Raw genomic sequence first — 15,644 nt, forward strand, 5'->3', positions numbered from 1 at the left:
ATGAAGTGTGAAAGAAGGGAAAAATTGAATGAGGAAGTGAGAGTGTTAGCTTTCTAGCTTGGATCTAAAGCGCATCTGATCTGCTCTGGAGAAACAGATATCTATCAGCACAAATTTGTCCTTGCTAAATAGCAGAATTCATGATGTTAAACCAGATTTACAGTGAATGTACAGGGTTAACGCTGACTAAATACACGGAAGTAGGATGCAGGAGTCTTGAGATGTGTTATTAAAAGTCAAACTTGTAACTTGTCACAGCATCTTAAAAAGCAGCACTCTTGGTGCAGAGGATACAGTGAAGAATATGGCTCCTTTAAACCAACACATGCGGTTTATTTTCAGTGTGCAGCAGCAGTTTAATTAGACGGGTGATGGGAGAGATGGGTTATTGTGTCTCTGCTCTGGGAATAGAGCTGTAAAGTGCTGTTAGAGAGGCTAACAACATCTCTCCATCACATTTAATTAGTGAGAGCGAGATATGTTAGAGACAGTCCCTTAAGTGTCTCTCTTTCTTTCGCATTTATGAGGCACTCGATATAAGGTATGCAAAACTTCTAACTAATAAGTCAGTGGCTCCTCTCAATAACTAGTCTGTGTTAGGAAAACCCTGTGTAATTAAGCTAGATCAGGGTCATGGCCACCAAAAACCAGTCAGAAGCATTTGTGAGCTGTTTATCAAGGGTGTCAGACTCATTTTAGGTTGAGGACTGCCTGGTAAAAACATCTTGTTAAGGCTAAAATCTATTAATTTATTAAACCTTGGTGTATATATACAGATCAACACATGCTTTTATCAGACTAATGATTTCCAGAATAAATTTTATACTGCTTTAATAATTAAATTGGAAACATACAGTATAAGCCAGTCTTGGTGTTGGTGTCATCGCACTGACAATAACAATTAAATTACAGTTAAACATTACAGTAGTATTATTTCTTATATTTTATATTTTTATTTATATATCAAGAAAAAAAATTGCAATTAGATTTTTTTTTTTTCACCAAATCATGCAGCCCTGCAGACCTTGTGGATTTCTGTAAGGCAGTAGAGACATTATCCATTTATACCCCCACCCCCCCAAAAAAAGGTTAAATTTCTGAATAGAGTGGACCTCACAAACCACCATCTTGACCATACCTTTATTTGATTTGATCCTGTTAAGGCTGATTTATACTTCTGTGTCAGACCTATGCCTCAGCCTTTACGCCGTAGGCTATTTTTTGGAGAGGTGCATGTAAGGGAGTGCGGTGTAAGGGAGTGCGTCTATGCATAAGCTATGGAGTAGGTCCGACACAGAAGTATAAATCAGCCTTTACTCCTTAACTTCATCAAAAGCATTGAGTGCCCAGTGCTGTGTGTAAAACAGGAAGTGGAATATCGGCCAGTGTACCTTTTTAAATCGTATGAGTGAGTGCATGTGTTAACCATAAGTCAGAGTTTGAGCAGTGTGCTTTAGACATGTAGAAAACCACGTCCCATGGGGCTGATTCCTCTCTCTCTCTCTCTCTCTCTCTCTATTTCGCTCTCTCTTCTCTTAAGGCCATAAATCTTTTAAAAGGCCTGTAACCATCCTCTCCTCTCTCTGTTCATATCAGTTGGCTTTTTTCCACCACCAAGTAAAAGAACCTACAGTATTCCTGTTTCAGGAGATTTTCAAACATTCCTTGAATTTACAAGCTATTCAACTTTTTAAATTGTGAAACACCGTGTTGTTTCACCTTAACGAGGTCTGCAATCTACAGCAGCACACAGTTTAAGAGTTCATCACATCTCCTTGAAGCACAGGGTCGGTCTCTCAGCCCATCACTTCTGTTCATGGCTCCCATGTTCCACCCCAGGGTTGACTTCCTGTGACCTAGATCAGCTCCGTGGTGGGAGGGGTTTGGCGTGAGGCTCCATTCCTACAACATGTACTCTAGGAGGAGAGAGACAGATATGTAGGTAGACGGTTATTTTTGTAGCTCTGAGAGAAGCACAGAGGGAAACATGTGGGAGACAGACAGACAGGCTGCAAAAACAGATCGAGACTCCAGTCTGAGATGTGATCGTAGAATCACGAGGTGAGAGCTAGTCATAGGCTCCTTCTCTCCCTATGCGTTTTTGTCTCAGGGGATGCATCTCACATTTGTATTTTGCACTTTTGACCTGTTTGGTCACCCCCACACAGTACACATGCACACGTGCTCACACAGCAACAACCACAAAAATATCCCTCCTCCCAGAATGCCACCATACAACCAGTCTCTCCTCATGATAATGGATGTATAGATAATGCAAAGGGACACTTAATATTTATTTTTACCTATATTGACTTAAATCAGGTTTACTAACAAGTGCTACCATTTTGGGGTTTAAACAATGTTTAACGGGAAATTACAGCAACAACAATAATAATCTATTATTGTTACTTTCATTATTATTCTTGTTTTTTTTATTCAAATATATATTATTATTTTAAATTTTAGAAATACTTACAAATATAAAAATGTAATTGTGATTAATGTGTAGCAAGTTCTGAGTTACTTTCCAGCTGCTGTGAGGTAATCTTTTCATATTGCAGATTATTCATAGTTGATGAAATGGGTTAGACTTAATAAATCTGCCTCGCACGCCTAATACTTTTGCACATGATGCATACTAAGTGTTAATGTGCGTTTTTCAAATAGATCTGTTTATTCCTTTATTATATAGGATGATGCACGTCAGTTGTTTTCCCTGGCCGGACCGGCAGAGGAACAGGGCATCCTGCCAGAGGATCTGTCCAATGTCGTCACCAGACTGTGGGCTGATGGAGGGGTACAGAACTGCTTCACCCGCGCCAGAGAGTATCAGCTCAATGACTCCGCTGCATAGTGAGTTCTCTCTCTCCATTATTGGGCAGAAAGATATTGACCAATGGCCATTCGTCAATATTCATGGTATGCAAATGTAATAACTCATAATGCTCAGCATGACAGATGATAAATATGCATTTAGAGATATAACAGGGTGGTACCTTACCACATCATTGGTGTGTTTTTTTTTTTTAGAAATTAAAACACATTTTCTAATATAATTATTATTATTTATTTTTTATAGACACCAAAACTGTTCTGCTATAGATCAGAATAATAAGAGTTCCTCTTTAAATGAGGGCCAAAACAAAGCTGGAATTTACTCAATAGTGCCTTTAAATTTAAAAGGAACTGAAAGATGAAAACGTGTGATGAGAATAGGCAGGATCAGATCGATACGTCAAATGGAGCAGAAACTCTGCCACAAACAGTCAACAGTCCGTTGAGAAACCAATTGCTAATAAATGGAGGGAAGGCCTGGGTCAGGATTTCCATGAATTTTCCCATGCTTGATACACTCAGAATCAATCTGGGGTAGATGGAGCGTTCCCTCACAGGGGATCACGGTCAATTTGCACTTGAAATAGGAAATGAATGATGATGTCATTTGCTGGTGGGAAAAGAGATTATGGAAGGATAGAGGGAGTGCTAATCTTAGTTTTCATAATATTTTGTTGATTTTGCTGGGTTCGGCAGATGTTTATGTGAGAGGGTTTATGGCCTGTGTGTGTGTGGGTGGAGAGAAGTGTGGTTTTACAGAGGCCGCCACTGCTTCTCCAACCTCAAAACAGAGCCTAACATGACTGTATTGACAAGAATAGCAAAACCTCCTTGAGGAGAGATGCAGACTATATAAAAATTATAATTAGCTCATAATAATACCGTGAATAAAAATAGAAAGCCCTCACAAAGACAACAGAGTTCAGACACTTACATTGTTCAAAAATATTGAAAAGCTTTTCTTTTGAATTTCATATTGATCAAAGAATTCTGAAAATAATGTATCATGGTAACCCTAAAAATATTAAGCACCACAGCTGTTTTCAACATTGATAATAATAAGAAATGTTTCTTGAGCACCAAGTCAGCATTTTAAAATTATTTCTGATGAATCATGTGACACTGAAGACTGGAGTAATGATGCTGAAAATTCAGCTTTGCATCACAGGAATACATTACATTTGAAAATGTATTCAAATCCAAAGATTTACATTTTAATAATATTTCACAGTATTATTGTTTTTACTGTAGTATTGATCAAATAAATTCAGCCTTGGTGATGATGAGAGAATGCTTTCAAAAACATGAACAAATCTTAAAGACCTTAAGCCTTGGAGCAGTTGTGTGTAAAAACTGTGGCTTCTGTAAATGTTTTACACTGCTTTTTCTGTTTGTATGGTAGACATTAAAGGGGTCATGAACTGAAAAATTCCCTTGATCTTTTGACATTTAAAGGGGTCATATGATGCAATTTCTGGTTTTCCTTTTCTCTTTGGAGTGTTACAAGCTGTTTGTGAATAGATAAGATCCCTAAAGTTGCACAGACTAAAGTCCCAAACCCAAAGAGATCTTCTTAATAAAAGTTAAGAGTCGTCCATGCCCTCCTAAGACACCTCGTTTAAACATGCCCCCTTGTCTACGTCACTGTTTTGGAAGATTGGCATAACACTGCCCAAATGTTTATGCAAAGAAAGAAGGCAGAACTTTGATTCTCGCTGTAATTCTGTTGCCACCGCCGCCGTGTCGTGAATATGCATAAGAACTTGCTTCTTTGTTCACTTCATTTCACCTCAGATTCATTAGACACAAACTGTTCTCTAGAAAAAAAATGTATGCTTTAGTGTTAAGATTAGTTTTCGCTGTACAGTTGTGTCGTAATGGGATTGTACGGCATTAGGAGAAGCAATAACATTCAGTGTTGCTGGCAGGAGTTCTTGCCTACACAGCTGATCCAAGCTGTGTTACTGTTGGGCTTCATTAGCCTTTGATTGGCAGCTGAATGAAAAATCTGCATCGTCACTGTTGCAGCCTCATCCTATAATATAATAAATAAAGGCTTAATATAAAAGTAAATGGACATTTTCATAATTTGCTTTGGCTTTAGCATAGTATATAATATAAAAGGCAATTATTTTGTGTGTTTTTTTTAAGCCTAATATTTTTTTCATACTATATTTCTTCCTACATATTTAGGAAGGATGCCATCATATTTGGTGCTTCTTGACACCAAAGATGTAGTTTTATGCAATAGTGAGCATACCTAAAGTGTGTCTGGATATTTGGATGCAAATTTGCAAATACATTAATGAAATACAGTGTTATAAAGAAGAACGAAATGTATTTTTTTTTACAAGCTAATGTTTTGTTACCATCCTTTGCAGTTATCTAAATGACATGGAGAGGATAGCTAAAGCAGACTACATCCCAACTCAGCAGGACGTGCTGAGGACCAGAGTGAAGACCACTGGCATCGTAGAGACACATTTCACCTTCAAAGACCTGCATTTCAAGTGAGAAACCTCTCTGCACTAGATGTCTTTATCTCGCTCTGATTTTAACAGATTTTATTCACACTTTCTAGTATGCACGCTAACGTATGTTGACACATTCACATTTTAAACAACCCATCTGCCCAATCTAACAGCCTCTACTATTTCTGTTAGCTAGCAACACCCTCTCTAGCCCTCACTGGAATCAAGGAATTAATTCTGTGCCATCATGAGGTTTTGGGATTAATTTCCCTTAAACCTGTTGAGGGCGTTCGGTTTGGAGAGTTTATGGGATTAAACTGGTCTGGAATGATTCTCTTTGAATGCGTCTGCTTTAATCTACAGAAGAAATGTCAGCCCAACCTTTAGAAAGATCAAACACAAGCCAGCTGTCCAAGATGCTATTACTTTATTTCATCTTATGTAAATCATATTATGTATCGTGTGTAAAAAAGCAAAAGCCACATAAGAGGGAAGATAATTACGGAATTTCCTAGAAATGCCAATGACGTCTTTTCCAGGTCGACATGTTTATAAAGTCAAGCGTGTGACAGGCAGAAATGAACGACTCCTGCAATAGACAGGAAGCCCTAGCTCTTCCATCCTCCCACCCTGTCTCACCCATCCTACTTTAAACCTGGCCATTACCATAGAAACAAAGCCCTGACTCAAAGGTCAACAAATGCCAGTGACACACATAAACGGCCAGACCTAAAGAAGAAGGGGCATAGTAAATCTCTCACTAATACTGAGTCAGCAACTCAACCATTCTGCATTAAAAATGTCCCACGGATATCCAGTCGACAAAAACAAACTCCTGGGAAAATATGATTTGTGGAAACTAGTAAACTGTAAATGTAAAATTAGTTATTGTCATTACATCCTCAGGCCTTTTCTAAACCATGTGACTTTCATTTTTTTATTTGTTCCAAATCTTTAGAAATCTAGAAATATCACTGTAAAATCCCCACATTTAAAAAAAAGAAATGCATTAAAACAGTAATAGAGCTTAGAAACAGTCCATTCACCTTGTACCATATATTAGTAAATAATTTTGTTTTAAGCCAGTACAATGAGTTTTACTAAGGAACTGATTTAAATAGAAGTTATCGTTTCCTAAAATCTTTCTCTCTGCCATAACATATTCCAACTTGTGTGCTGCCGTTAAGGAATGTTGAAAGGGACCAAGGTGTTTTTATGTCTTTGTTTTTGACAATTTATGGATGAAACCTCTATGTATTTGGATTGACATGACAGAAAATGATGGCAGTATGATATATTAAACACTTATTTTGCCTATTGCATCATTATTGCTCTTGTTAAATTAAATAAGCTTGTTTGGCTGATCAGACTTGCTTTATTTGTTTAATCAGCTAATTTTCACCTTGACATATCATTGATTTCTTTAAGATATGTCCTTTCATACTGCTGACCATTTCTATGGGTCTGCTGTCACTGTGTAGGATGTTTGATGTTGGCGGTCAGCGTTCAGAGAGAAAGAAGTGGATCCACTGTTTCGAAGGGGTGACGGCCATTATCTTCTGTGTGGCCATGAGCGCGTATGACCTGGTGCTGGCTGAGGATGAAGAAATGGTGAGACCCGCTTTACCCCAGATTAGTCGATTATTAAGTCAGAACTAAGTAATATAGTGGCTGGACTTTTTTTCAGGATTCTTTGATGAATAACAAAACTACTAAAAATAGTATTTATTTTGAAAAAGACATCTTTTGTAACATTAAAAAGATCTTTACTGTCACTTTTGATCAGTTTAATGCATCCTCGCTGAAAAAAGTGGGATTAAAATCTTACTGACCTCAAACTTTTGAACAGTGGTGTAGCTGCGTTATAGTTCAAGCCGTCATTCATCAGAATAGGTCAAGCTCCTGAATACTGACACATCTCTTAATTCCACCACAGAATCGAATGCACGAAAGTATGAAACTCTTCGACAGCATCTGTAATAACAAGTGGTTCACCGAGACCTCCATCATCCTGTTCCTCAACAAGAAGGATCTGTTTGAGCAGAAGATCACACACAGCCCCTTGACCATCTGCTTCCCTGAGTACACAGGTACTATAAAACAACCACCCACCCACCCAATAAATCATTTCAATCAAGTGCACAAGTGCTCCAGGAGTGCTTTTGAGTGCTGCCGTTCAATACCTCGCAAACTCTTGCTTTACCTATGCATTAAAGACAGAAGAAATCAATATGGACCTCTCCATGGACCTTTAATAATGGTACCTGGTTTTGTGCAATAAAGATAAAGAAATTATGGATATTAATATATCAGACAAAACAGTTGTTCTGCCAAGCAATATAGTTCATAAACTATAGTTCATAGGCTTTTTAATGCTACACGTTACTTAGCCATTTAGCAACCTGCATTAATAAGAATGTGCTTTTGTGCTCTGCACATAAGTTGAAACAGTTTTATAATACTTATCAGTTCATGTTTTTCTTAAGAAAAAAAAATCATAATAACATACTCCATTTTTTGAAAACAACTTCTGACTTAAAGGAATAGTTCTCCCAAAAATGAAAATGTACTCGTCTTCAGGCCATGTAGAGGACTTTGTTTCTTCACCAGAACAGTTTGGAGAAATGTAGTGTTACATCACTTGATCACCAGTGGTTCCTCTGCAGTGAACAAGTGTGGGGTTAAAATAAAAACATCACAATAATCCAAGTGTAGAGTAGGGTATGTCTTTATTGTCCGCCATGGTGGAAATTCTTCCACGTAATTCACTCGATTCCAGTCCATCAGTCAACAGTTTGTGAAATGAAAGGCTGTGTGTTTGTAAGTCCATCAAGGTGTTTTCAATCTGCTGCTTCCAGTTAAAACACAAGTTTTCCATCCAGAGTACTTGCAGTGAAAACGTTGTCTCCTCTGAACAAGAAGAAATATGGACAGTTCAAGCATATGTTTACAAGCTTTAAAACAGTCCAAAAATTTCCTGAACAAATGAGTCTTGAGATTTCAATGTGAGAGGACAACAGGAGATTGAACTTTGACTGGAGGAAGCGTTCTTATGGATTATAGACTGTTTTGGCCTGAAGCAACAATTGAAAGTTAAAATGCCTTGATGGATTTGTTTCTTACAAACACGCAGCTTTCATTGTTGGGTGAACTATTCATTTAACCAAGGGCTGTACAGACTGGGGGAAAAAAATATTTTAACCAATAATATTGTCAAGCTGAATATTAACTTCCATTTAGAAATGCATCACATTACAGATGTGAAGTATGTTTCTAATGCCATTTTCATGTTGTCTTTAAAATGTACACATTTTCCATGTTAAAATCAGACCAATCTAAACCGGTTTTATTCTGGTATGTCCAGCCTCTGTGAGGCTATTCACTTCGTGTTCATCAAGGGGTTTATTTAAATTAGGGCAGCAATTGATTATATCCCGTGCAGCCTTGTGCGTGGGACATCAGTCTTAACACAGGACAGGCCGCTCTACTGATATCGATCAAGTGGAAGAGGTCACGTGTCATTTTAGTGATCAGTATGAATGCGCTGTTCTCCCTTTTCCTTGGATTTAGTTTTTTCGGCTCCTGTCTCACTTTCTGTGTTTGTCCTCCCCTACGGTTTTTTCATTGTGCTTTGTGTTTCCCCTCTCTCGCAAGGTGACAACAACTACGACAAGGCCGCCGAATACATCCGCATCAAGTTTGAGGACCTGAACAAGAAGAAAGAAACGAAGGAGATTTACCCTCACTTCACCTGTGCCACAGATACGAAGAACGTGCAGTTCGTTTTCGACGCTGTCACCGACGTCATCATCAAAAACAACCTGAAGGATTGTGGGCTCTTCTAGAGCACGAAAACAGGAAGATGAGTTGAGGTACGAATAAACACTCAAACCAGAGCGTCCCTCCTAGTTGGACTACATTGGTTTCCAAACTACTCGTAACTTATTTCTCTTCCTCTTTCAGATTACTTGAACAGTTTTAATGACCAGAGGAAGTTGGGGTGTTATACGTCCTGAGCGACTCCTGTTTCCATACGATGACTGATAGCTCAGAGGAGCCCGACACGATTTCAACGATTGCCAACGACCTTAGCCTCTGTTCTCCCGCCCTCTCAACACTGTCCCAGCGTTGTATTTGACATTTAATATCTGTATTAACTCCTTGGGCTTTGACCACAAATCACCAACTGTTGTATTATGCTTTGTCCATTTTTGTTTGTCTTCTTTCCTTTTGTTAATTTGTTTCTTTTGTTCATTTCAGAGTAATAGCAGAGGCAACAAAATGTTTTATACGATCCTTTCACTTTTCTCTAGGGAATATGATGTGCAAATTTTATTAAACTTTTAATTGCATAATGCTTATTTTTTTAAAAACCAACAGGTGTTAGATATAAGGTATGATTGAAAAAGGAAAGCGCTTTTTTATGATGTTTACATGACGACCTTGTTGATAGAAAAACGGAAAGTTGTCCTGCATGATAGAAGATAGCAAATATATCAATACATGTAATCAGTTCACATGAGAGTAACATTCCTTTTTAAGAATACATTTGAATAAGAACAAAAAAATAATAAAACATAAAAAGCACAAAAAAAATGAGGAAAGAACTGCTGATATGTAACTGATATTTAAAGTATGTACATAGCAGTATCTAACAGTCTTTTTTCCTTCTCCTTTATCTTCCCGTTCTTCTTTCTAGTATTCTGTTTGTGCCTTGACTTTATTCTCTCCCCATCTGTCCTGTTCTACTGTTCGTAAACATTTCTGCTCCAGAATTTTCACATGATCTAAGAATGAATAGTAATTAATGGAAATCTAATTGAAAAGAAAAGGTAGTGTTTTTGTTTCCTTTTTTTTTTTTGGTAAAGATAAATTCTTTTGAAAGACCTATATAATGATTTAATTTAAATAAAAGTTCATTCACTAGATGAAGTTGTGCCAACTGTGATTTTTATTTCAAGTGTACTTTTCTGGAGGTTAATAAGTTCACATCAGTGGTTGAATAATTCATTTAATATCCAATCGCAGTAATTAAATACACATTTAAGAGCTTGCTGTAGGGCATCAACTGGAACATTTTCTAATTTTAACATAATGTTCTCTAGCTGATTTTGGCTATCCATTACCTGGAGAGATCTGAAAGAACATTAACTAACTTAATTATTTAAGAACATTGAGATTCATTTCTTTTTTGAGCTCAGATCGCAGGAAGACGAGGCTCTAACCAACATCTCTCCCACACTGCTGAATTTAACAAGTAACAGTCCTGTTACTGTGGAAAATCATCTCTGGTTAATTAATCACCATGTTCAGAACATATGCTTCTCAAAAATATAATTACATTCATTTGGAAATGTCTCTTATGCTGTAATCTAACCTGGGACTTTTCCATAAAAAACCTCTACAATGAAATGAAAGGAAAATACTGTTTTGAGATCTGAACTAAATTTAGGGATTAGAGAGTGGAAGATTTGACCATCATGCACTTTTTTATGCTGACTTTGGACAGACTGCCATCTAACGACTGCTTTGTGAAATGACAGCATTGTATCAATTTTACAACTAAATCTACATAATCTCACTTCTCAGAAACAGGTTTAGCAACATGTCCCAGCTTGTCATTGTGATCTGATGCCAATGGATGTTCAGTCCTTTCACCGTTAGCTTGTGTGCTAAAAAGATCACAAATAAAACAAGAACAGCAACATAAACCTGAGAAACCACTGTAAAAAAAATTGAGCTCGCCTGTCATTAGCTAGAAGCTCAATGAGATCTTTTGTTCTTCAAACTGACACACTGTGTACACCAAAGAATGAACGACAGATCTTACATATTCAAATAAAAACTAGTAGCTTACTAAAACTGATTTTCTTCATAGATTCCAAATTAAGGAACTTCAAAGGCTGATTGATGTCTTTGAATGCCGCGTCTCGCTGATTTTCAGCTTCTTGCGCATGCGCGCCTTAATTTGGTGTTCACGTCATCATCTGTACTTGTTTTCTAGCTGATGTAGTTATACTAACTAGAAGTTAAAAGTATTTTAAAAAAAAAATACTGAGAAAATGAAATACATTTGTCATGTGACCATAACAAGTTCAGAGAATCAAGTAACATGCAAATGATACTTAATTATTCAAATATTTATTTTTACTTCTAGTAACAAAAGATGACAACAAAGGGTTTGTTAATTTGTGAATTTTAATGTGTTTGAAGACATCAGCCTTCCAAAGACATCGCAATACATAACCTACAGGGTGATAATTCAAATAAAAATGAACAATAGTCGATGCTCTGTTGAAACACTTCTTAAACCTAAAATAACTTTTGGAGCAGTCAAATGTTGTTTAGCCGCCTGACTGAAGACTGATCTCTGGGTGAATGCCCACAAAACTAGAAGACTTTCTGAGTGTATATCACTAGGCTGTTTTAGACAGCAACATTTAAAAGATGAAAAAGAGAAATAAGGGAAAATCTGTAAATTATGAATAATTAATTGCTATTGTTTACAATATGTAATCACATAGGCTAATCTATAAATAAGTAATATGTAGTCTGATTAAAATGTAATTTAATCTAATTACAAATATGTAATAATTGGAATCGGATTACGTAATCCATATTACATGTAATCAGTTCTGATCGCAGTGACATGATACAAGCTTTGAAATCGCCTACCCAACCTTTAATACAATGCTTAACAAATGTTTTAACGACATTTTTGTTTACTCTTGTACAATAACCATTTGTAATACATTTGTAGTACATTTCAGACAAGTTTTAAGGACATTCTTATTTCTTTGTTCTGTGTTGGGTCACCACTCCATATCCAAAGTAAATCTTGGCTCTGTATGAGTTTAGAAGCAGTGGTTTAAAGTTTAAAGCTTCAAGCATTAATAAGTTAGTGTTATGTATATCTTAATTTAGTACATGCCCTACCTGAACTTGTACAGTGATGTCAGTAGCTCCAGTCCATTAGTTCTGTCTACATCCTGGTCAAAACCCACAGTTTGAAGTTTTATCATGTAATTATGCTTTTCCTCCAAATCCAGTTCTGTGCCCAAGTACAGCTGTCCTACAGATTGAGAAAGCAGGACCGATGTAGCTGGAAAATGTGATTATTGTGGAGGGCAATTGGAATAATTGTTTAAAATTATGTTTTGAGTATAATGGACCATTTATGAAGCATTTAAGTTGGAGTGATCCATATGACCTCACCTCCGACTGGTTCAATGGCAAAACGTGAGTCTCCTGAGATGGCTACTGAAGGACTTAAAGTGCAAGTCTCGATCGACTGCATTCACCATGATGATCCCATGTCCGGCATCTTCTGGGACGGACAGCACCAATAGACCCACAATTTGAGGGTCAAACTAATTTATTGGAGTGATGCTGACCCAGGATCTGGATTTTAGCTGGAAGGAAAATGGATTGGGATCATTTTTGACAGCAGTTTATATAGATTGTAAATGCCTTTTAGTTCATGTAAGGTCATACAGTATGAATGTATAGCTTGAATGTGAATTTGTCAATTGAAACAAAAATGTACTGTTTGTCAGTGAATTAATTCCCATATGGTGGAAACAGAGTACATTTATTTCTTCTGTTGAACACAAAATAGGATATTATGAAGAATGCTTTAGACCAAACAGCTGTGGTTATCCATTGACTTCCATTGCATTTTTCCCTTACTGTGCCTAAATTACTACTAATAACAGATAACTTATCAAAATTAATTAAAATGTCTTCTTTTGTGTTCCACAGACGAAAGAAATATACACAGGTCAATTTGGGGATGAGTAAATTGTGGCTAAACACGAGTCCTCTATTCTGTTTATACTATTGCTTTCTCCATTAAAAAGAAATCTGGTCTGAATCAGGAGAGAAATATGCACAGATCACAGACTGTTTACAAGCAGAAGCAGCTCTAAACAAATATGTTGGTGGATTTTGATGTGACAGGACAACAGAGGATGGAGTTAACAGACATGTTATTATGGATTGGTATACTGGACGGAAGCAATGGTTTGAAGTTAAAATGCCATAAATATAGATTTTTTCAGTTCAGATGAACTAAATGTAATGTAAAATAAATAATATATTCTAGAACATGAATACATTTTGGTTTGATATCAAAACCACAATAAGTTAAAATAAGCCAATTACATATAAAATCAAATAAAAACTTACTTGTTTTATTTCCAGTGGTTGTTAGGACATAAAAAAAATAATGTTTATGTTAGAAAATCACACTTCATTACATTTTTAAATATTGCACTATACATATATACAAATCAAAATTAAATATTTAACTGTTAAAAAAGAAAATGTATAGCTTGAATGCACTGTAAGTTGCTTTGGATAAAAGCATTTTAAATGCATAAATGTAAATGTTAAACACAAATACTACCAGATGGCTTAGATTTAATTTATAATATATTGGTAAAACTAAGCTGTACAAAGTGAATTATTTGACAGAGATAAGAAGATGATACAACAAACATTGGTAATCCTCAGTTTAGAAAGTGCAGCTCAAGTAGAAATGAAGTTCTCTCTTGATATATTTGGAGATTTGAGCATGTTTTTGCACTCCTTTAATTGTTTGGAAGTGTGAATTACTAGATGTGTTAATGTGAAGAAGTTTAAGATCTGGTTAGGTCAAACTTTGTCCTTACTCTTTACAGAGGTGAAGAACAAACTGACTGTAGACCCATATGTTATTATCATTGTGAATATTAAGAGATACATTTAAGAAGTATGTTGTTGGGTTGTTTCTGTTTGAAGAAGGCAAAGAAATGCATCTTAAAGACATGCCCAGGTTACTGAAAGGATGTGCTTAACCTTGTACATTAAAGTTTACTGCTTCAGGAAAATCACTTGAACAGTCTGGGTGAAGTGGCCATCCCTAAACACAATGGCTGGAGCTGCTTGTTTAGTTAACTGCTCACACGTTTTCCTATATGCAAATTAGATGGCCACATTTCAGGTTTGCATCACAAAAGGATCAACGTTATTGCCATGTCATGTTTTTGTGTGTGCCTGATAGTCCTCACAACTTATTAAGCCCCTTTCACGCAACACGTTGTTCACTGAAAAGTGCTGTATTTGTGTTATCGTTGCCAAAGTTAACGTGCCTATCGTTTTCGTTCCCTTTACGGGAAATCACTGAATCTAACGATCCTGGAACAATTGCCGCTTTTGTCGAGCTGCCGCAATTGTCACAGATTAGGATGGGAAAAAAATAAAGAATGGAGACATGAATGGAAATGGAAAGATTTTTCTCTAATTACAATAAACTCCTAGACAGTGCCATCAAACCCATGTGGAGGCTTTGTTGGTGTTTCATTGCATTGCAAAATAGTATTTTCTCAGAACTAAGTTCATTTTATGAACCATATTTGTGATATAAATGACGGGATTTGAATGAATCATTTTTTAAAAACCGGTTTTTATCATACCTAAAAGTTCAAAAGAATCGATTCGCAAACGCTGCAGTGTTTTCTCAGACCACCAGAGGACGCTGCTCCACACGCCGTGGATCCCACTCACTCTTTAAATGCAGCATTAGAAGCGTCTTTGGAACAGCAGCTTTAACTTATTCAAGTAAAACAAAAATAAAGATGGAAAAATGAAGTGGATTCTCAAATTATCAGTTTAGGGTGAAGCTTTTTCTTTTAATGATGCACAAATGTCTGCTTAAATGTATAGATTTATTTCAAGCATATGACTTTTAGAATCAAATAAAGAGTAAGGCATCAATTAAGATGTGACTCTTGTTATTATGCACCTTTCAACATTTCACACGATTTAAAGACATTTGCAACAGGCAGGAATATCGATTAAAAGTACGCAAATAATAACAAAATACATAAATAATCAGTCGTTTTCTTTATAGATAGATAGATAGATAGATAGATAGATAGATAGATAGATAGATAGATAGATAGATAGATAGATAGATAGATAGATAGATAGTCAGTCATTCTCTTTATACAGTATCTATATTTATATTTTTTATAGTGAAGCTGCTTAGAAATGTAAAGCACTACAGAAATAAAGCTGACTTTAAGTGTTTAAATTGAAAAAAAAAACACGCAGATAGATAGATAGATTTTATTTTCAAGCAGTTCAAACAAGAATGTCGTCTTGAATAAAATTGTATATTGTCTGTGGTACTTTGGCATTTTTTAATATATTCATAATTTGAGAGGGAGGAAAAGAGCGCTCAGATTTTAGTCGAGCTCTGATTGGCTTCCGGTGAGATGATTTGATTGGATGGCTCTGCGATGCTGCGCTGTGATTGGCTGAGACGCGAGTGTTGGAATGACACAGACGCACATA

The 15,644-nt window shown here is 36.3% G+C and overlaps 1 protein-coding gene across 3 annotated transcripts in view; it reads left to right on the top strand.

The window, feature by feature from the left end:
- The window catches only part of LOC113055340 (guanine nucleotide-binding protein G(i) subunit alpha-2-like), a 52,396-nt gene extending 42,257 nt beyond the window's left edge, over nt 1-10,139 (top strand). For all 3 annotated transcript variants that reach the window (XM_026221581.1, XM_026221580.1, XM_026221582.1), the window contains 6 exons: nt 2,693-2,853; nt 5,217-5,345; nt 6,788-6,917; nt 7,243-7,396; nt 8,961-9,178; nt 9,270-10,139. In XM_026221581.1, the coding sequence (XP_026077366.1) occupies nt 2,693-2,853; nt 5,217-5,345; nt 6,788-6,917; nt 7,243-7,396; nt 8,961-9,151 (765 nt within the window). In that variant the 3' untranslated portion in view covers nt 9,152-9,178; nt 9,270-10,139. The remainder of the gene's footprint in view (nt 1-2,692; nt 2,854-5,216; nt 5,346-6,787; nt 6,918-7,242; nt 7,397-8,960; nt 9,179-9,269) is intronic.
- Nucleotides 10,140-15,644: the final 5,505 nt, after the last annotated feature.

Source organism: Carassius auratus, chromosome 36 (assembly GCF_003368295.1).
Source record: "Carassius auratus strain Wakin chromosome 36, ASM336829v1, whole genome shotgun sequence".
Taxonomy (NCBI): Eukaryota; Metazoa; Chordata; class Actinopteri; order Cypriniformes; family Cyprinidae; genus Carassius; species Carassius auratus.